Raw genomic sequence first — 21,941 nt, 5'->3', positions numbered from 1 at the left:
ATTGGCAAATTATGTCCTGCATTGAATTTTTCACAGTAATCTGTTTCATGCACACAAAAATGTTTCCTGGCATTGAAGAATGCCCAGGATCACTGCAGAAAACTTATTTCAATACATACTCTATTAGTTTCCTTCTCGTGTTGAATTATCACTCTGGTTAGAATTGACATCAGCTGCTTAAATAATGTATTAACCCTGCTTCCAACAGCTATTGTTTTCATCTGAGTAGGCATTTTCTCTAAGGATAAACTTGGGCTTTTTACCCGAGAAGATAATATAAAGTTCAATTGAATGTTTTGAATCATTTTTATGGCAATAGTGATATAATTTAAAATTCCAAAGAGCAAAGATTATGGCATCATGGACACTTACAGCAGGTGTGAACAGTTTTCCAATTAAATAAATTAACCTAATCTGTCCAACAAGACCAGACCTTTCTACAGTTTCTACAACAGCATAGTCATAGAACAAATGTTAAATATACCAAATATTGTGCATAATACATTTCCAATTTATACTTATTCTTCTCAGTTAACAATGTAAGGCATCTTATACAAAAGAACAGATCCTGGCATCTACAAGTTTTTCAGGTAAGTCTTATTTTTAATAACTTTAGACTGTTTGTCCTTGGTAATTATTGTTAACCCCAAATCATTCCCACGCTCTTTTCCTGTCTCCAACAAAGAATTTCTTCCTTCAAGTTCCAAATTTCTGAAAAACAGTCAATGGAAACTATAATCTTTCCACAAGATGTTGCTATTACCTACATTAAAAAATTCATTCCTTCATAATAATAGTATTTAAGTAACAATAATATGTCGCCTTTCATCCACAAAGATACATTATAGACTAATCGGCAATCAGATTTATGACCTAAGTTGTTATTTTGTTCTCTTTTGTTCAAGTAGTGCAATGGATTTACAACCTCGTGGGTACACATACACATTGGTGAAATGTCAATAGAGATTTGAAGACAGTCCAGGATAGAGCTTCTCAGCACTTGTTCCAACCAAATTTTCACATTTTGCCTCTCACCCCCATGTAAGCTTCAAAGTTTTACCTAAGAATTTAAAAAGTCAAAAACGACAATGAGAATATCACTTAAATACAGCCTTGGGGGTTCCTGTTGTATTACTTTATTACTTTACGACAACTACTAGTCTTAATCCCTCTGGTGTTGATGTTAAATTCCACTGATTTTTTTTTTTTTAATTTAATGACTTGCTAATGTAAACTTCCATCTAGAACAATCAAATAGTTTGCCATTTATTCAAATTTGCAGTGTCTCTACTCTGCCAGCAAACTCCCTCATCAAAACGGACAACTTCAAAAAAAATGTTCACCTGAGTCAGGAGCTCTACTTCCTAAATTAGCACCAAAGTGTCACCTTGAATGACCTAGGAACAATAAAATCATTTATAATACATCCAGCTTCCCTCTACAGTGGACAGCTGAGGGCACGCATCTGTAGGAGCTCTAATTATTCCATATACTTGGAGTTGATCAGACTTCAGCAACCTGTCACCTCTAAATACAATCATATGATAAATATATGCTCACCAATCTCCCTTGAGATCTGGGTGAAGGCCTCCACACCACTCTCTCCATAGTTCCCCTCGGAAGCCAGTGTCGACACATAATTCCATCCCAGGGCCGTCACAATGTCCACCATGGCTTGAGCTTGGTAGGAGTCAGGAGGGACCACCCGAGAGAAGAAGTCATACCTGGTGTTATCACTTAGCTCTGGGGCTGTGGATGCATAGCTAATTTGAGGTATCTGTAAAACAAATGACAGTTAATTTCAACCCATGAGGAATCCTGTAGAATGATGGACTATCACAAGAGACTAAACCATCAAAGCTATAACAAAAACCTAGACATAGCAGCTCAAAGCCGAAATAAGATTTCAGACTACCAATTTAATTAGAAAGTATTTTATAATGATCCATGGGCTCGCTTTCTTTTAATGCATATACTTGTAAACAGTGAGAAAGAATTTAGTTTTCACTTCAATTTCAATAGTTTCATAAGCCAAAGGAAAACATTTGTATTTTTCATTGTTGCTTTTTTATTCTGTACATGATTGTTCTGACACAGAAAAGAGAAAGAAATGAAGACAGTACATACATATATCAGAAAAGGTCACCTCTGAAATTATCTTTGACGTTAGGACAAAAAGGCTATAAAAATGACAGAAAATTTAATGTAAGATATTCTTGACACTTGATGCTTTTTAAGTCTTAAGATTGCATTTTGGTAACTTATTTTACATATGTAGTTTTGAAAGCCTATTCACCACTTATTGGTACAATCATGAATACCATAAAAAGGTCTGGGAATAACCAACCATGTATCTCTAATAAAAACATCTTTCCAATTCCCCTTAACAGTCACAAAGAAAAGTAATCCAGACCATAAATTCTTTTAAGAGACTATTTTCTGACATGAACAGGTCAAATTTTCTAAAGGATTTTTCAAAACTAGGACCCCTATGTCATTTCTCAATAATTTTGGAGGGTGGACTGAACAGCCAGGCATCTCATCATCCTTTAGCTGCTATACTGGGATGTGGGTGGAAGTTCAGAAGTCAAACATGTCCTAACTTAGGTGGTTTATTTGAAAATGAAGGCCTGACTTAATACACAAAACAACTTTATTCTCCATCAGATGCTGTAGCTAATGTCAGTGCCTGAAGACAAGGTCAAAGACATTGTGGGTGTATCTTCCCATGCAAATCTATACATCCTGGAATCCACTGCTCACCCACCACCCTCTAGCCAGATGATTTCCAATCCATGCGAAGGTTTTGACTCCTCTCTTGACATCTTTGAAAAGCACTGAACACCTGGACAGCCTTTCTAAGTCTAGATTAAGTAGTCCTATTCCATATTTGTGGCCAGTGAAGTAACACCCAACTTCCTGAGATATAACAAAAGCCTCATTCACCCAGGTGCAGAAGCCGTGATGTGCCTGGAGCTCACCGGGTGCTGAAGAATTCTGTCTTAACCTGTATCAACCTATCTACACATACTGACATAACAGGACCACTCAGTCCAGCCTCTTTAACCCTAAATTCTTCCTGGTTCTGATCTCTTAGTGAGGGCATGTTAACTCACCAAGACTGTGACCATGTAAAACACCCCACCTCCCTCTTCCTGCTGTTAGTTGTCTCTGGCCTTGTTGGACGGGTGGCTGCCTTCACTAGACTCTGCCTCTGAAACACATGACTACTCAGGAAGGCATGCCTCTAGATCTCAAACCATACACCAAATCTTGGTCTTTTCTACCTTTTCTTGTTTTCTGCTAGAGAACCTGGGAAAGAAATCATGAATGACTCGATGTGATCTGCCCCTTACTAGGAAAAAATTTCCAAATATCAAAACCATGTCTGTTTCTATGTTCTAATGAAAGAGATTCAGCAGTCTGACCTTCACATTGGGAGGCACAGAGTGCATGCACGTGCACACACACACACACACACACACACACACACACACACACACACACACGTCAGGGGAAAAGTATTCTACAGGAATTTCCATAGCACTATACCATTTCCTTGTCCTGTTTGTAGACATAATCCTCCCACTTCTCCAGCTACTCAGAGTCCAGCAGTAAAATGCCTTACACAACCCCCACCCTGTCTATAATAATGAGCCACCCCTTTCTAAAAATGAGCACAAAGTGTGAAAATTGAGTGTTTGAAACCAAAACTAATTATCTCAAATTACTACCTTCAGTCAGTCACTTCCAGGGCTGTTTAATTAGCAGTCAGCATCATGTTTAGGATTAATTAAACAGGTGTAAAGGGTATATAAAATAAAAGTGTAGATAGAAGATGGTTGCTTTATTAATTCAGTAATGGACTTTCTCCCCAAAGTCTTGAAGAGTTCTCTTTGCAGATCAATGTGTGAAAAAGTAATGTGAGAGCATGTGTATTTTCATCTATTTTTTGCTGTTGCAGTTTATTATAACATACATCATGGTATAGGGATAGTATTTCAAGATAACTCTTCAAGTTATCATGAGGTCACAACTCATTTTTATTTTATTACAGTAGACCACTAAGCATTGGCTCATTAAACATTTTAATTTCTGTGCCAGTAGCCCCAATATTTCCACTATCCTCAAGTTAAACCCTTACTGAAGTGAGAATTTATTAAAGATCTTTTTTCTTTTCTCTACATCCAATCCATTCTAACTACCCCCAATCCTGGAGATTTCATCTACCAGGAGCAGCAACAATAAAAAGGTGGTGGGTGTGGGAGAGAGGTCGAGAGGGAAATGAGAGAAAAATAAAAGGAAAAAATATATCAAGAGAAGAAGGTATTAGGGAGAGCAGTCTTCATCAGTTCCCATATCCTTTTAAAGTAATATCCTTGATAAGCCTCCGTGAATCCCCACTTGCCAGTTTTAAGAATAAAATGCAAACTCTCCAGTCTGGCTTGGACTGATCAGCAGACTGCACTATCCTCTCTCCCTGCCTGGTGTTTTCTCTCCATACTCTGACAGCAACAGTACCCTTGCCCACACTGTTCCCTGTGTGGGGAGACTCTGCTTTCCACTTGGTGATCTTCTGCACATCCAATGTCACCTTCTCCCTGGGAGGCTTCCCCCAACTCTATCAGGCAGTGTTGCCTTTTGCCGTTCCTCACTCCCATAGCCCTGCCCTCTGACATTTGAATCTTTACTATCTGCTTATGATCCTCTCAGGAATGAGGGCTCTTAATTTATTGAGTATCCCCAACAGCTGACAGAGCAATTGCTCAATGAATGTTTGGAGGCAATTTGCTAATTAAACCATGGCAGGAAATTTGATCATGCCGCCTTCCCAGCATTCCATCAAAATATGGGCATGGTCTTCCCCTCGGGCCCCTGCACCCTGCTGTATGTCCTGGGGAGTTGCTCTTTACTACTGTACCACCAAGCCTTCCTGCCTCTGGCTAGCAGTTGAGTTTGGCGAACAGGAAACACCAACAGAACATGGCAGGAAAAGAGGATCCGGAAGTCAGAGCTGATTTCTTCCAGCTTCCTCCCCCACTGGTGCAGTGTTTCTCTACCTGAGCCTTCACCACAGTTAGAGCTCTTTCCAGGCTCCACTGACCACTCTCCACCCTTGCCTTTGCAGGTCTCCCCACTGTTGCTGATTCCTGAGTACTTCAGCTCCCCATGGTGATTCCTTTACCTGCACCCACACTTTACAAAGTCCTTTTGTTAGCCTCTTTTCCATGACCCCGGAGGGTGCCAGCAGCCTACCCAATGCACCCCTATGATGAACCTCTAGGTCCCCCCACCAAGCCCACCCTAACCTCTTGGTCCTCCTCCATCCACTTTCCCTTCCAGCATTGCCTACCACTGTCTTTGCATGACTTTTCCTTTTTCTTCTCTTTTCAGTTCCTAAAGGCATCAGATTGCATACTTGAAAACACCTGTCATTTTGTTTTTCTTTTGCATTTTCTTTGTGCTGAGGTTTCATAAGATGATGTGTGATTAAAATAAGACCATATTTCTATCACCCAAATAAAGCGTATATGAGGCAATTCCACAACTCAGGACACTCATCATCATGCCCTCCTAAAACATGTATTAGCTTCCACTTCTGATGATTTTTCCCTCCACATTCTCACTTCTGCCTACAGAAGAGGAGATTCTGCCCCTCAGCCCTCCCCTTCTTGGGTTGTTTCAGAACAAAATTTCTTAGCTAGCTTTCCACCTCTTACTTCATGTCCCTAACAGGGAGAAGAATCTAAACCCTAAACCAGAAACCATAGTTCTACATATGTTGAGCTAGAGTATATACAAGCTTTCCCTTTATTCTCTGACCTGCCCACACTCATCCCAGGCTTCTTTTATTTACATAGTCAGGACCTTTCTTCTTGGGGAAGAAGCCCACTGTCCTTTGTTCCATGTTCCTCTGGCAACAAGGAATGTAAGAAAGGCCTGAAGCCCAAGCTGCTGGTTGAATAAGAGGACTTCAAGTATTCTAGACAGGATCCCAAGGTTGAGATGTGGTATAGCAGCTGGAGGTACCATTTCAACCTCAGGTCCAAGCTGAATTCCCTCAATCCAGTTCTTCAATCCAGTTCTTCACAGATAGCCACGTGTCTGGGGTGTTATTTGGTGCTTGCCTAGTTGTTAACAAATCTAATTACCTGATCTACATTTAACCAGTTATTCTGTGGATTTTGGACTTACAAATTCTAAGAAGGGATTCCAAAAATCAGACTTAGAGCTCAAGTTAAAGTTCTATTTCAAAACAAAATTTACATATGTATGTAAATACATATGCATACATATAATTACACACATATAATTTTTGAATAGAAAGTTAGCAGAGACTATTATTTTCTGGTGACTATTCTTCACTTCTAGATAGCAGCTCTCACTTTTATGTAGGCATTTGGCGGCTCACCACTAGACTACATTTCTCAGCACTTCCCTGCAGTGGTGAGCATAAATTATAAAGAGTCCTTAAAGACAGCATATGTCTTTCTCATGTATCTCCCTCTTCCATGATGACCAGAATTTGGACATAATGTCTAGAACTCCCGGAGCCATCTCAGACAAGCCCTTGCCAAGGTGGAGTCAAAAGCCCTACTCCAGTCAAAGCCATTGTGAGACCCCGGCTCCTGCAACTCCTGTTGGGTCTTCTTGCTTCCATTCTTGCACTTTGCAAATCAATGCAACACCAGCAACCAAATTGACATTCAAAAAGAAAAGTTGCATCCTATAAAAATCTTGCTCAGAGCCTTGCAGTCTTTTTCCCATGGCTCTTCGAATAAAGCCTAAGCCTCTTGTCTCATGATCCTTTGATCTGGCATCTGACCATCTTTCCCCCTCACTCATCCAGTTCAACCATGCAAGCTTTCTTTGTGCTCCCTGACCAGGCCAATCCCTTTTAATCCTCCAAGCCTCATGTGTATCACCCCATAGGTTTTCCCAAGTCCTTTCCTCATCCTGTGGACTCAGTTCAAATGTCTCCTCCTCAAACAGACCCTCTCTAACCAGCCCAGCTCACGCCTCTACCCACCTCCTTTTATTTACTTCTTCACCTATTTATGTCCTTCCTTCCTGTTATCACTACTTGCATTTATGTATTCGGTTTCCCCTACTAACATGTAGATTTACAGGTGTCTTCTCTGTATTGTTTTCAGATGTAAATGACCTCCTTGTCCATAACAGGGACTTAAGAAATATTCATTGAAGGAAAAATTAATCTGTCGATCCCTTAATCAAAGACTCACTTATTTTCCTCTATGTACCCTGACTTTGAAAGATTTTTCTATAAAACTATTTAAGTAAAAAATAGCCCATTTCCCATATTATTTATTAATTAAAGATCTATTTAGCTGCTAAAGCTTTGTATTAGTATATCTGTTTTTACTAAGCTGAGGTGATAGAATTCCAATGTAAATCAACCAAGTGCCATTTCAGTTGTAGGCAGACTCATCACAGGGAAGCATGTAATTGCCAGTAAGCTCTTTGGAACTCTAAAACTGGCCATGAAAACTTCAGAACTACCTAGGCAAACAACTTGAAAAAGCCCATGGATGTCAATTTATCATTAATGAAGAATTAAAATTACATTCTAATCAAAGGCCAAAGTCATAGATTAATTAATCATATGTGCCTTCATATCTTTATCTGTAGAGGATTATTCTAGACAGGGCTAAAAGTACTAAATCTCCCTCAAACTGTGTCTCTCCATATTGCCTTCCCTGAGTCTTAACTGTACATGACCAAGGGGTGAGATGGGGGTTACTGAGACTCAAAGGGGCTCTTTTGTGGTCCAAGGAAATTAGAATTCCACTTCAGCTGCCTTTCTAAGGTTTTGCACTGTTCGCATATCGGAATATTTGTAGCAAACCTAAAATTTACCTTGCCTGCTCAGAATGGCATGAGTTCTGCAACTGTTCCACACTTTCTGATTTGCCAGAGACCCAAGAAAACTGAGACACTCCTAACAAAGCTAGCAATAAGCCCCCTGAAGCATAGCTCAGAGGAAGCCCTTGGAATTGTTATATATTGTCTTCCTGGAAGAAACGGTCACACATTTGAATACAGGTTTTCAGACAGAAGACCTGAATCACGTGCATCCTCATAGTTAGTTCTTTCCAAAAAATGACTTTCATTCTTTTGTCTCTACCAACAACCTTATTCATTAATTATTGAACTTGGTGGGGCAGGTTGGCCAGGTGGGTTCTTTGTGCTGTTCATTGGTTTTCTCCAGTGAAAGATCTTGAAACTACACTCCCCCTCAGGAGACAGTCCTTGCCTGAGTCCATCTCCAGTGATAATGGCTTTAGCAACAGTAGCCAACACCATTGTTTCCCAACACCCAACCTTGGGATGGATTTGCTGTTGCTACAAAACACAGGACCAGAAAAGCCTAATGATTACAGCCATTAACTTTGTCTCCTCAGACTTCACTGCTCTGTAGTATTAGAACTACTAGTTGCTTATAGCAAAACATGAACATATAATCAGAAATTACATAATGAGGACATAGGCTAGAAGATAATGCCCAGCACTGGCCCTTCTCCCCAACATTGCCTCCAGCTTTCATGCTCTTCAACTTCACAAAAACAGAATGGAGAGAGGAAAAAGGAGGCCAAAGAGTGACATAATAAAGACAAGTATACCTGCCCCACGTTTGCTTCCTCAAACATGAAGAAGAATGATTCCCCTTCCAAATCAACATCTGCTCTAAACAATCCGGCCACACAGTGGAAAATTAAGCTTCTCCCTTGTACAAATTAGTGCCAAATGTGACATATTCATCCCTGCTTTTCTCATCAATTGAGTCACAGTTGACTCAGAAGAGGATTTGAGCATTTGTTTTTGGTTTTTGTTTTCTTGGTACTAGGGGTTGAGTCCAGGGATGCTTAACCACTGAGCCATATCCCTACCCCTGTTTGTTTTTTATTTTGACACAGGGTCTCACTAAGTTGCATAGGGCTTTGCTACGTTGCTGAGGCTGGCTTTGAACTTGTGATCCTCCTGCCTCAACCTCCTGAGTTGTGGGAATTATAAATAGGAGCCACCGCACCTGGCTGAGCCTTTGGTTTTTGATGCACAATGGAGCTTAGAAGGGTACATCTACTGAAAAGGGGAACTGTGAAAGTCAGGGACAGTGAGAGAGATCTACTCACTGTACTGCATTTTTATCCTTTGCTCTAGGTCAGCTCTCTCAGACCAAGTGAAGCTTTATAAACATGCTCACACTGAACAGGCCTATGTCAGTTAACACAGCTGAGTGTAACGTGATGTTAGCAGATTTAAGGGCATCAGTTTGATTCCATTATGGACCAGGATGCAGACCACACCCCTCACCAGAACCTTCCACTTAACATATGCACAGCACCACCAACAAAGTCAACCAGAAGGGGACAGACAAATCCATCCAGCCTCAACAAATAATCCAAAGATGGTTTGCTACTGATGTTGAACCTGAAAGTCAGCAGTGGACATGAAGACCAAGTCATAGGAGGCATGGTTTCTTTAAAACACAGAGTGTATTTTTGCTTCCATGTGTGCTTGAAAATGTAAATATATATTACATATTCAAAGTCATTTGTTGGTTTCTGATAATTCATTTAGATGGTCTATTGAAATATAAAAAGTCTTCACCTCTTTCTCTAGAGTACTGTATGAGTTAGAGAAGTGAAGGAAATAATCTGCACACTGGAATTATAGTAACTCAAATCTAAAAAAAGGCATGCTTTTCAAGGCAGGAGCAGTGTGTAAGGAAGGGCAGTCACAGGAAAAGAAAAAGGAAAGTCACAAGGAAAAGGAAAGCCACAGTCAATAGAAGTGGACTCCAAGTAAGCCCTAAGGGTGGGAGGAAGCAGTTACAGAGGACAGGTGTCAAGAACACAGGAGCCATCTTGAGAGAAGTAGTAACCTCCCTAAAGGGACACAGCAAGGCCCACCAGGGAATTATATCCTGACCTCCCCACTTATAATACCTACCAGTCTTCAACAGAGCCTGCTAGAAACCCAGGGGCAAGAGGCAGTGAGCAGAAGGAAAAGAGAGAAGGTGGATGTGGCAGGGCAAGCAGGAGCCATGTGGTCCAGGTATTGCTGGACATCAGCCATTTTACACTTTAAATAAATTTATGAAGGCTGTGCAGATTTGGGGCTGGTATGTTACATTGCTTCCAAACACTTTGGGCAGAAAAGCTACTCTAAGATATTTTAGTTTGGTTTTGAAAATCCAAAAACCAAGTCAATTAAGTTGGAATTTCTTTTGGAAAATAAAAGAATGCCCTGTTTAAAAAAAAAAAAAAGTGTAATGATTTTAATCATATTGGTAATGACATTTAACCTGTTTATTTAATATGAAAGATGAGCAATCCATGAACATGAAAGAACTTATATATAAACAACCATAATTATGCCCTCTAAGATTAATAAACCTTTTTTTATATCTGCTAATTACATTTTACAATAAGAAAGCACAACAGCTCCTAAGGGAAAGATTTGCTATAATCTATCAAGTCACTAGTAGTGTGAGTTTTTACTCTATGTATATATTCACCCAAAAGTTTTAATAGCAAGTTGAATTAAAATCTTCACTATTGAAAAGGACTTTACTATTCCAATTAATTTTATAGCTTCTCTAGTTTAAAGCTTCTCCTGATCTTCAATTTTCCTTTAAAAAGAAATGAACACTGAGGTTTTTTTTTTCTAATTTCTCTCCACTTCACTACTCTGTGATTTCTAGAAAATTATAACCATTGCATATGTAATATTACACACAATTTAAAAGGTTAATTCAATACACGTCCTTTTTCTGATCAGTGATTAAATGAAATTCAATGTCTTTTGAATGGTTCCTTCAAATATTTTAATAATTTATTCAACAAATTTGCTCACACTAGGTGCCAGCCACCATGACAGGCCCTAGAAATAGGACAGTAAACAACACATGGTCCTCCCACCCCACAGAGCGGGTGGTGAAATGGAAAAGACAGGTATTACATAAACAATGAGCCAAACAGACACTTAGCAGCATTGGTAATGAGCGCTATGAAAGTGCTGCACACACGGCCAAGAGTTCAGGGTCACTCACCTGGTCCAGGGGGACCAGGCGGGCTTTCTGGGTGAAGTGACATTAAGCTGACACATGAAAAATGAGGGGAAAAAGGAAAGGCCCACTAAAGGCCAGCCACAGATTACTTCTCACTTCAGACTTCTTTCAGATGTGTAAACCACCCAGTTTGCAGAAGCAAAGAGGACAGGCCGACGGCTGACAGGCACTTCATTTTAGAAAACTTGCCCTGGGTCAAATAGTATTAAACCAAAGACCACCATTCTCCATGCTTCTAATGAATTATTTTTTTTTCTTTCAGTTTTATTTTATTTTTGACAGACATATAATAATGGTACATTTATGGGGTAAGGAGTGATGTTTTGTATACATTGTGTAATGATCCAATCTGGATAACTAGTGTATCCATCACCTTGAACATTTATCATTTCTCTGTAGGGAGAGCATTCAAAATCTTCTCTTTTAAGTATTTGGAAATATACATTATTGTTAACGGTAATCACACTAAAATGTATATTTTCAAGTAGCATGTGCCTAATTTGGGTTATATGCCAAAACTATAAAGAAAATAACTGTGAAATTATCACCAGGAACACACATGAATCTAAGTAGATGTCTTGAGTTTTGAGGCTTGTATGGGTGAGATATCAATGAACTAATGGATGGAGAGATGGAAAGTGAAGAGATGAAAGAATACAGCAGAAACTAAGCCCATAAATGAGAAACAACTTTAAGACAAAAACACAGGGAGAAATATATATTTATATTACTTAAAATATTCAGTAATATATTACTTAAAAGCTCTGAAATTGACTGCCTTAGGAAAGTAAAAGAATTGGAAGGAAATGCTGTCTTCATTTTGCTCAGGCAAGGAAGTCTTTGCAACAGGATTTCAAAATACATAAGAAGCAGGTTAGAACCAACCCTGGAAGATAATCTGCCATTCTTTTTTCTTCTGTTAAACAGGATAATACACATTTTCTCAGAAAAAGGAAGGAGAAATAATTGAATCTGTCCTCCTTTGAACACTTCGCTGGGTGACCTAGCATCCCAGGGAGACAAAGAAAAGGTCATTCCCTGATTTCATTATTTCTAACTATTACTGCCAGGATTCTAGTGCATCCCAGAATAAGAGACACTTCTTCAATACCTTCTTGACAAATCTGTCAAGTATTTTGGAATTTCAAAATGAAATGTATGAATATTATTTTAAACAAAACGTAGAGAAATTTTTGGTATGGGTTGCTTAGAGCAGAGAAAATTTCCTATAAAGTGTTTTCCTTACATGAGTCCCAAAAAATGATCGATTACAATTTTTTATAATAGAAAAACCAAAATGATGTTGTGGCACTTTCTTAGCATCATTTGCTAAATCACTTAAAAATTGAACTCTCCCACCCAACTCATTCCCATCACTGCTGACTTGAAACCATCACCTAGCATTTGATTTTCCTCTTCTGCTGATTTCTTTGCCATGCAATCACTACTGTGGTTCAATTTTCCCCCCAAGCATGTCATCACTAGAACATTTAAACATAAAATGTTAGTCATTATAACCAACAAATTGGAGTCAATAAAACTTAAGCTGGCAAATATTCCATTTAGACTAGCATTATTAATACTCAATAATACATGATTTGAATCCTGCAAATAAGGAAGAATGTCCATAAGGACATTTGTCTATGCAAATGAGTTTCCTGATGGACAGGTTCTTGGATTTTCAGTGATTATCCACATTTACTAACATTCTGGTCTTCAAGTCATTATTTATCTTCCGGTTGGCATTCAGGTACTGTTCTCAACACTTACTACCACTGGAAATTTTCATTTCCTTTATGTTACCCAAGTTGGTGGAACTCTGTAGTTAGAAGAAGGTCCACATGAGGTTAAAGGTCTTAATTAGAACTCCACTTACAAAGGGAAAAATTTCTCTCTTTCCATAGAATGAACAGTTGATTGAATAAAAGTCATCATGGAATGATGGGATAAGTAGAAAAAAGAATGTGGATGACTCAGATTCCATTATTCTACTGTGTACTGGAGAATGCTTCAAGGACATGTTCCTGAGACTAACATCAATAGTATCTAAAGGGCAGCACGTTATGTGTCCCCAAGTGAACCGATTCACCCTTGATGCACATCGGCAATCTCTTTTTGAGAAGAATGTCTTACTCTTCTTTATAACCCATCTTTATGTATCATAGTCCATCTGCACACCTAACTCATGAAATGGTGTGTTTGTGCTTGTGGGTGCATGTATGCATATGCACACACACACGCGTTGGTTTTGCCAACATTTACTTAATATGTTTTACTGGCCAAGAACTGTGCTGAGTGCTCTATCTTCATTTTATGGAGAAGAAAACTGAGAGCTGGAGAACTTAAGTACTTTTTCTAAGAGTGAATAATTTGCAATTGGCAAGGTAACATTGAAACCCAGGCATTCTGCCTCTAGATTCAGCTCTGAACAGCTTATCCTTCCATACATCCACTCCGTTTTAAACTCTGCTTTTGGTTCCTCAGTAGCTTTGCTTTTTTTGGAGCATTAGAATGCTCAAATTCCTGAGGAAGTAACCACCCTTCCCTGTTTCTGCTTTTTGTGGTCACATATATGACTCCCTCAGTGCTACAGGCCATGGCTTACTGAGAATTTGGACATAACCAAACCTTGACATACGTGGAATCACAGTGAAAAGCAGATACTAACATCTACCACCATCTAGGTAGGATCTGCCTCCTTTGGTTTCTACCAATTGCAATAGTTACCGTTCTTCATTATGTGAAAGGGGGCTTCCTGGCCCAGCTGGATACCAGCAAAATGGCCAGAGACGAGGCTGGGCAAGGTAGTGCAGCAAAGCCAGACTACAGAAAAAACGGGTTGTAAAAGAGGATACCAGGAAAAAAATAACAGAATGAATCAAACACCATTACCCTGTGTAGATGTATGATTACACAAATGGTATGCCTTTACTTCATGTACAAACAGAAACAATATGTATCCCATTTGTTTACAATAAAAATTTTTAAAAAAAACCTAAGTGCAACATACAAAAATGATAAAGTATTATGTAATAGAGCACTTCTCTTTCCTACTCATCATTACTTTTAAGTAGCCATTTGTAATACCTCAATGGAGAGCTTCCTTTCAGAGAACTTCTGGGTTTCTTAAAGTTAATGAGTTCTTGTCTAGATATTTGAAAAGCTCAGTGACACAATTCTAGCTACTATAGGTGTCAGAATAAGAAAGACCAGTGAAATCTCTTTTTTTCATCCTACTGTTAAGTGTGAATGAAATGCAGTTTCTTCTATGTATTATATCATAGAATCAGTTTTATTTTCTATAGTGATGGGACCATTCTCTCTAAACAAATAAAACTAAGAAAAAAAGAAAGAAAGAAAGAAAGAGGATATCAAAGGTCCAAAGCCCAGAGAGCAAGTAAAAGCACAAAAGGGATGGAAAATAGAGGCAGAAACTAGGAAAAGGTGGAAGAAAACAGAAGGATATTATCCCAGCAGAAGAGACAGCATTTGACTGAAACAAACATAAAAAGGAATGTGCATTAGTCAAAGCAAACAACTCAGTGTGCTTGGCACAAGCTTGTGAACCCAGTTCGGTCTGTTTTCTGTTTACTTGTTTTTGTTTTTATTTCACTTTTAGAAATTGTATTATGTTATTATACAAGCATTATTACAAAACACCAATCGAAACAAAAAGTTTGAGTAACAGAATTAAATTTAAAAAATACAATTGTATATAATCTACAGGTGACTCTAAACCTAAAGATACAAGTAAACTGAAAACGAAAGTACATAAGAATGTTACATACAGAAGTCAACAAAAAAGTTAGGGTGGCAAAATTATGGTATGCAAACATTTTGAAACAAAAAGGTTTGTGACATAAAATATATTTTAAACTTTAAAAAAACTGAAAAGAGGAAAAGTAGGATATTACATAAAGGGACCTTCCATAGGACACTGCAACAAGAGCAGATACACTTGCAACTCACATCATACTTGCAAAATATAAAAAGGTAAGATGGAGAAAATTGAATAAAGAAATAGAAAGCAATACTTTAATACTAAGAGACACAAATCTCCACTTATTTTTTTATGTTCCTTTTTTTTATTGTAAACAAATGGGATACATGTTGTTTCTTCCCCACTTATTATAAAGAAAAACAGTCACACAAAATGATAATCTCAAAACAGAAGACTTTGAAAAATACTTTAAACCAATTATAAACTCAATGATCTGAAGAGCAAAGGGAATATTATACTGGATAGACCAAATCATAGAGGAGGAAACAAAGGTTAATAGATATGAAAATATTAAATTTATTTTATAAACATGATAGAATTAAAATAGAAATCAAAAGTGGAAGGTAAGTGCAAAAATCCATAAATATGTGACAATTGATTGGACACTCTTGAAGATGGTCTGTTTCAAGAATTGAAAGATAAAATTAAAAGATGTTTGGATTTTTTTTAATTCAATATCATTGACTTCAGCTCTGATTTCAATTATTTCCTGTCTTTTACTGCTTTTTGTGTTGGTTTGTTCTTTTTCTAGGACTTTGAAAGGTAATGTCAGGCTATTTCTTGGTGGCTTTCTAGTCTTTCAGTGAATGAATTCAAACTACTGAACTTTTCTTAAAACTGCCTAGCATCCTAGAGATGCTAGAGATGCATCCTTAGAGCATCCTAGAGATTCTGATATGTTGTATCACTATTTTCATTTACTTCTAAGTAATTTTTAATTTTACCTAATTTCTTCTGCTATCCACTGTCACTCAATAGCATATTATTTAGTCTCCAGATGTTAGAGTAGCTTACATTTTTTATTTTATTGTAGATTTCTAATTTCATTCCATATGATCTGATAGAATGTAAGGTAATATCTCTATTTTTTTTTTATTGGCTAAGAGTTGCTTTGTGGTCAAAGATATGGCCTATTTTAGAGAAGGATCCATATGCTGCTGAGAAGAAAGTGTATTCAGTTCTGCTGAGAAAAAAGTGCATTCAGTCATTGATGAATGAAATCTTCTACATGTCTGTTGAGTCTAAATTGTTAATTTTATTTTTAAGTTCTATAGCTTCTTCATTTAGTTTTTGTTTACAGGATCTGTCCAGTGGTGAGTGAGGTGTGTTAAAGTCACCTAATATTATTGTGTTGTGGTCTTTTTGATTCTTGAAGTTGAGAAGGATTTGTTCAATGTACCTAGATGCTCCATCATTTGGGGCATAAATATTTATGATTATTATGTCTTATCGATGTATAATTCCCTAAAGCAGTATGAAATACCCTTCTTTGTGCTTTCTGATTAACTTTGGCTTAAAGTCCACTTGTTCTATATGAGGATGAAACCCTGCTTGTTTTGAGATCCATGTGAATGATGTTTTTTCCCATCCTTTTAACTTCAGTCTGGATATCTTTGCCTATGAGGTGAATCTCTTGGAGACAGCATATTGTTGGGTCTTGTGTTTTAACCTAATCTGCGAGTCTATGTATTTTGATTGATTAGTTTAGGCCATTTACATTGAATGTTATTATTGAGAAATGATTTTTATTCTCTGTCATTTTATTTCTGGTTTTTAATTTGAATTAGTTTCTCCTTTAATTGACTATTTTTCTAGTGTTTTTCCTCCCTTTGCTGGTTTTCACTTTTATTTTTTACTTCTTCTTCATGAAATATGTTATGATGTTTTGTAGTACAGGCTTTCTAGTTGCAAATTCTTTTAACTTTTGTTTATCATGGAAGATTTTTATTTCAATTTCAAACCCAAAGCTTAATTTTGTTGGATGTAGGATTCTTGGCTGTCCAAGACCTCCTAACTTTGAGGGTCTGGGTTGAGAAATCTGCTGAGATACAGATTGATTTCTCTCTAAAGGCGACCTCTTGTTTTTATCTTGCAGCCTTTAAAATACTATCATTATACTGTGTGGTAGGCATTTTCATAATAATGTGCCTTGATGTGGGTTTGTTGTAATTTTGTATATTTGGGGTCCTATAAGCTTCCTGTATCTGATTTTCCATTTCACTCTTTAGGTTTGGGAATTTTTCTGATATTATTTCATTGAAAAGATTGTGCATTCCTTTGGTTTGTTATCTTTGGGCCTTCATCTATCCTAATAAATCTTAAATTTGATCTTTTCAGGTTATTCCATATTTCTTGGAAGTTCTGTTTATGGTCTCTTAACTTCTATTCTCCATGGACAACTTTATTTCTTTATTTTCAAGATTATATATTTTGAACTGGCAAAGGGGAGATCCAAGGTGGCAGACTAGAGGGAGTCTGCGTTCCTTGTCGCTCCATAACTCCAGTTTCAAGCAGAGGATATCTGTTTCTTGGTAAGGCAGTTTTTGCTGATTATCGATCCCCTTCTATTTACCCCATTTGTCTATTGTGATCACCTGCAGTCTGCCAGCATATCAATGCCTTTTTTGAGTGCAGATTGCTCACTGTCAGTTGCCTATCATCTGCCATTTGCCTGCATCTTGCCTGTCCATCGCCTGCCTTACACCTATCCATCACCCAACGCATGAGGTTCACCTCCCGAACATACGATGACAGTCAGTAAACTGACCACCAACAGCCAGTGGAGCACCAGCTGCCTGCTGTTGCCTGGAAGTTCGCTGTGACAGTACCTGCAGGTGTGATTACACGTGGCTGCCACAATTTTGAAACAACAGCCAGGTCCCGTAGGCACCCTGGCCGGACTGACTGAGCCCCATCTCCAGGATCCCTCAGCCCAACCGATCACTCCCTGCCTCCGGGGCCCTCACATCGACTGACTGCTCCCTGCCACCAGGACCCGCAGACCAATTGACTGTGCCCTATCACGGGGAACCCAGACCGACTGATTGCATCCGGCCTCCAGGATCCCGCAACCACACCAAACACACCCGACCTCCAGGACCCCTGCCTGACCAACCACACCCCACCTCCAGGACCTCCAGCCAACCATATCCACACCCCAAGCTGCAGCTCCCCATTTGCCAACACATTTGGAAGCCAGAGTGGCCATCTTGGATAATCCTGGAAGCCGTAACTCCAATCTTTAGGTGGGGCAAATCCCATCCTGAGACACCTGCTGGAGACTTGAAGCTCATTGTCAGGTACCTCTCATGCATCAGGCTACTGAAGACTGGGAGGTTTGAATACTACATGACTGTTATAGTGTAGATTTTCTTTTTTCTCCTTATTGAACAATTTTAAGTTTTTATTTCTTTACTTTTCTTGCTCTCTTTTCCTTTTGTATACCTGTTCCATCAGAGTCTCTTCCTCCCTTTTTGCATGCTAACATCCAATTTCTTCTAATTATACTCTCACTCTGTTATCTAGAACTTATGTATATTATTTTCTTATCCCATTAACAGCTACATCCTACATCCCTCTGCATCCTCTTTGTCCTCCATTAGAAACTGCAGACCTTATTGAAAATCTGTTTGTTATACTGAAGATAATATTTGAACTCATTCTGTTTATTATGACAATATCGTTAATGTCCTCACAGGGGCTATCTGGTCTAGGATTGCATAGTGTCTGAATTGGGCACTGCTGATATTGATCTCCCCTTAAAGAACAGGTTTTGGAAATCTATAGGATCACTCTAAGCCTATAGGGGGAATCTTCAATACCCCAGATCTGCACTGCTAGAGGGGAAGATACATGAACAACATGAAAAAAACAAGAGAAGAAAATGATCCAAACAAATCTAGATTCTATATTAATAGAATCCAATGACACTATGGTAAAAGAAATATCAGAAAAGGACTTCAGATTATACATGATTAAGATGATTTGCGAAGCAGAGGATGAGATAAGAGAGCAAATGCAGGCAATGAATGATAATACCAATAAGCAGTTGAAAGAGCAACTGCAGGAAGCAAAAGATCATTTCAACAAAGAGATAGAGATTTTCAAAAAAAATCAAATGGAAATCCTTGAAATGAAGGAAACAATAAACCAAATAAAAAGCTCAATGGAAAGCATCACCAAAAGACTAGACCACTTGGAAGAAAGAACCTCAGACAATGAAGACAAAATATTTAATCTTGAAAATAAAGTTGCCCAAACAGAGAATATGGTAAGAAATCATGAACAGAATCTCCAAGAACTATGGGACATCATGAAAAGACCAACTTTAAGAATTATTGGGATTGAGGAAGGCACAGAGATACAAACCAAAGGAATGAACAACCTATTCAATGAAATAATATCAGAAAATTTCCCAAACCTGAAGAATGAAATGGAAAATCAAATACAAGAGGCTTACAGAATACCAAATGCACAAAATCACAACAGATCCAAACCAAGGCACATTATAATGAAAATGCCTAACATTCAAAATAAAAATGGGATTTTGAAGAGAGAAGCATCAGATTACATATAGGGGAAGATGAATACGGATAGCAGCAGACTTCTCAACTCAGACTCTAAAAGATAGAAGGTCAGAGGTTTCAAGATGGCGGCCTAGAGGGTGGCTGCATTTCATGTTACTCCAGGACTCAGGATTCAAAAGAGGAGATATTGAGACACTTGGGACCAACTCAAAGCAGCCGGGTGACTCTCACCCGTTGGGAAGGCATCCCGGATGGGACAGTGGTCCCGGAATGCAGGGAACTTTGTGAAGTAGAGCTGCCGGCGAGACGCCCCTCCCCCCGCTGGAGCAGTGAACTCGGACAACTGGGAGCCCCGTAAAGGAGGCCGCTCGGCACAGCGCTGGGACTCGGAGCAACCACTGGTGCTCCGGCGGCTGCCCAGGGGAGGAGTGGCGAGGAGAGCTGTGTGGACTCAGGACACCGGGGCCTGCCCTGAGGAGAAGGAGGAGGAGTGCGGCCGCTTGGATTCGGAGTGACTGCACCAGAGCTACAGGCGGTTGACAGAGGAGAAGCCGCGCGGCGAGCAGTTTGGACTCAGAACGACTGCTTCTGAACCCTGGGGCCTGCCCTGAGGACGACGAGGAAGAGGAGCGCGGCCGCTTGGATACAGAGTGACTACACCAGAGCTACAGGCGGTTGCCAGAGGAGGGGCTGCGTGGCGAGCTGTTTGGACTCAGACCGCTTCTGAACACCGGAGCCTGCCCGGAGGAGTAGGAGGAGGAGGAGGAGGAGCGCGGCGGGTCGTTTGGACTCGCAATGACTGCATTAGTGCTCCAGGTGGCTGCTCAGAGGAGAAGGCGAGTGGTGAGTTGTTTGGACTTAAAGTGACAGCTCCTGAACACAGGGGGGCTGCCTAGAGGAGAAGCGTGGTGGGTCGCTTGGTCTTGAGTGGCCGCACCAGAGCTCTGGGCGGTAGCCCAGAGGACGCGTGCAGCGGGTCACGTGGATTCAGAGGCACTCAGAGCGACCGCTCCTGAACACCCGGAGGGTTATTTGGAGAAGGAAGAGGAACGGGGAGGGTCACTTCGACTTGGAGTGATTGATTGCCCAGGGCTACGGGTGGTTGGTGGGAGGAGGAGGCACGCAGTGAGTTTCTTGGACTCCTAGTGACCGCACCAGAATACTGGGCGGCAGTCTGGAAGAAGAGGCGTGTGGCGGGTCTCTGGGACTCAGAGCGACTGTACGGGGCCCCAGGTGGCTGCTCAGAGGAGGGGCCGCATAGCCAGGCGATTAGGTGCAGAGCAGGGTCCCAGGATCTAGGAGGCTTCTTGGTGGAAGAGCCGCACAGAGAAAGGCTTAGGGCGGAGCGAAGGTTCCAGGCCTGCGGGCAGATTCTCTGAGGAGGGGCAGCCTAAGGAAATTCGTCTGCGAAGGGTGAGGCTCCCAGGCCCAGGAGGTAGGGCCGGGCCCCTGGGAACTTTGCAGAGGAAGGTAGCCCAGCCCAGGCGGTAGCTGTAAATTGAGGGGAACTTCTAGGAGGGTACTGACCAGCGAGACCTCCCCACCGGGTGAGTCTTCCCTGCCGGGTGAGGTTTCCCCACAAGGACGGTAAAACCAGAGACTCAGGCCCAAACAGGCCTTGCCTCAGCCCGCAGCCTAGGTCCCCTTTGGATGACCATTGGTCAACAAGTGGAGACACCTCTGCCCACTAGCAGGGATTATACCGCACCTGAAGGCCACCACTCCTAGAGAGGCAGCTTCCTTGTGGAGCACCGCATTATCAACTTCCTCCAAGACTTCAGCCTACTGAAGGCTAAGGGGGGATATATATAGAAATCTTCAGGGACATTGTAAGTCAATAGAGGAAATCTGCAATATCTCAGCGGTCCACTGATACCTGAACAATATGAGAAAAAAAGGAAAGAAAATGCTGCAAACAAATCTAGATGTTACATCAATAAAACCCAATGACAGCATGGCAGAAGAAATGACAGAAAAGGAGTTCAGAATGTACATAATTAAAATGATCAGAGAAGCAAACGATGAGATGAAAGAGCAAATGCATGCACTGAATGATGAGATGAAAGAACAAATGCAAGCATTGAATGATCGCACCAATCGACAGTTAAAAGAGCAAATACAGGAAGCAAAAGATCATTTCAATAAGGAGTTAGAGATATTGAAAAAAAACCAAACAGAAATCCTTGACATGAAGGAAACAATAAACCAAATTAAGAACTCCATAGAAAGCATATCCAATAGGATAGAACACCTGGAAGACAGAACCTCAGACATGGAAGACAAAATATTTAACCTTGAAAACAAAGTTGAACAAACAGAGAAGATGGTAAGAAATCATGAACAGAATCTACAAGAACTATGGGATATCATGAAAAGGCCAAATTTAAGAATTATTGGGATTGAGGAAGGCCTAGAGAAACAAGCCAAAGGAATGAACAATTTATTCAATGAAATAATATCAGAAAATTTCCCAAATCTGAAGAATGAAATGGAAAATCAAGTTCAAGAGGCTTATAGGACTCCAAATACACAAAATTACAAC

General features: G+C 39.8%; 1 protein-coding gene across 5 annotated transcripts in view; it reads right to left on the bottom strand.

The window, feature by feature from the left end:
• Positions 1-21,941, bottom strand: part of GRM8 (glutamate metabotropic receptor 8) — a 777,053-nt gene that overhangs the window by 601,802 nt on the left and 153,310 nt on the right. For all 5 annotated transcript variants that reach the window (XM_079152225.1, XM_079152227.1, XM_079152223.1 and 2 more), the window contains exon 3: positions 1,561-1,777. In XM_079152225.1, the coding sequence (XP_079008351.1) occupies positions 1,561-1,777 (217 nt within the window). The remainder of the gene's footprint in view (positions 1-1,560; positions 1,778-21,941) is intronic.

The sequence above is a fragment of the Sciurus vulgaris genome (assembly GCF_902686455.1).
Source record: "Sciurus vulgaris genome assembly, chromosome: 8".
In the NCBI taxonomy this organism is placed as follows: Eukaryota; Metazoa; Chordata; class Mammalia; order Rodentia; family Sciuridae; genus Sciurus; species Sciurus vulgaris.
This window is presented reverse-complemented; position numbering and strand designations above follow the sequence as displayed.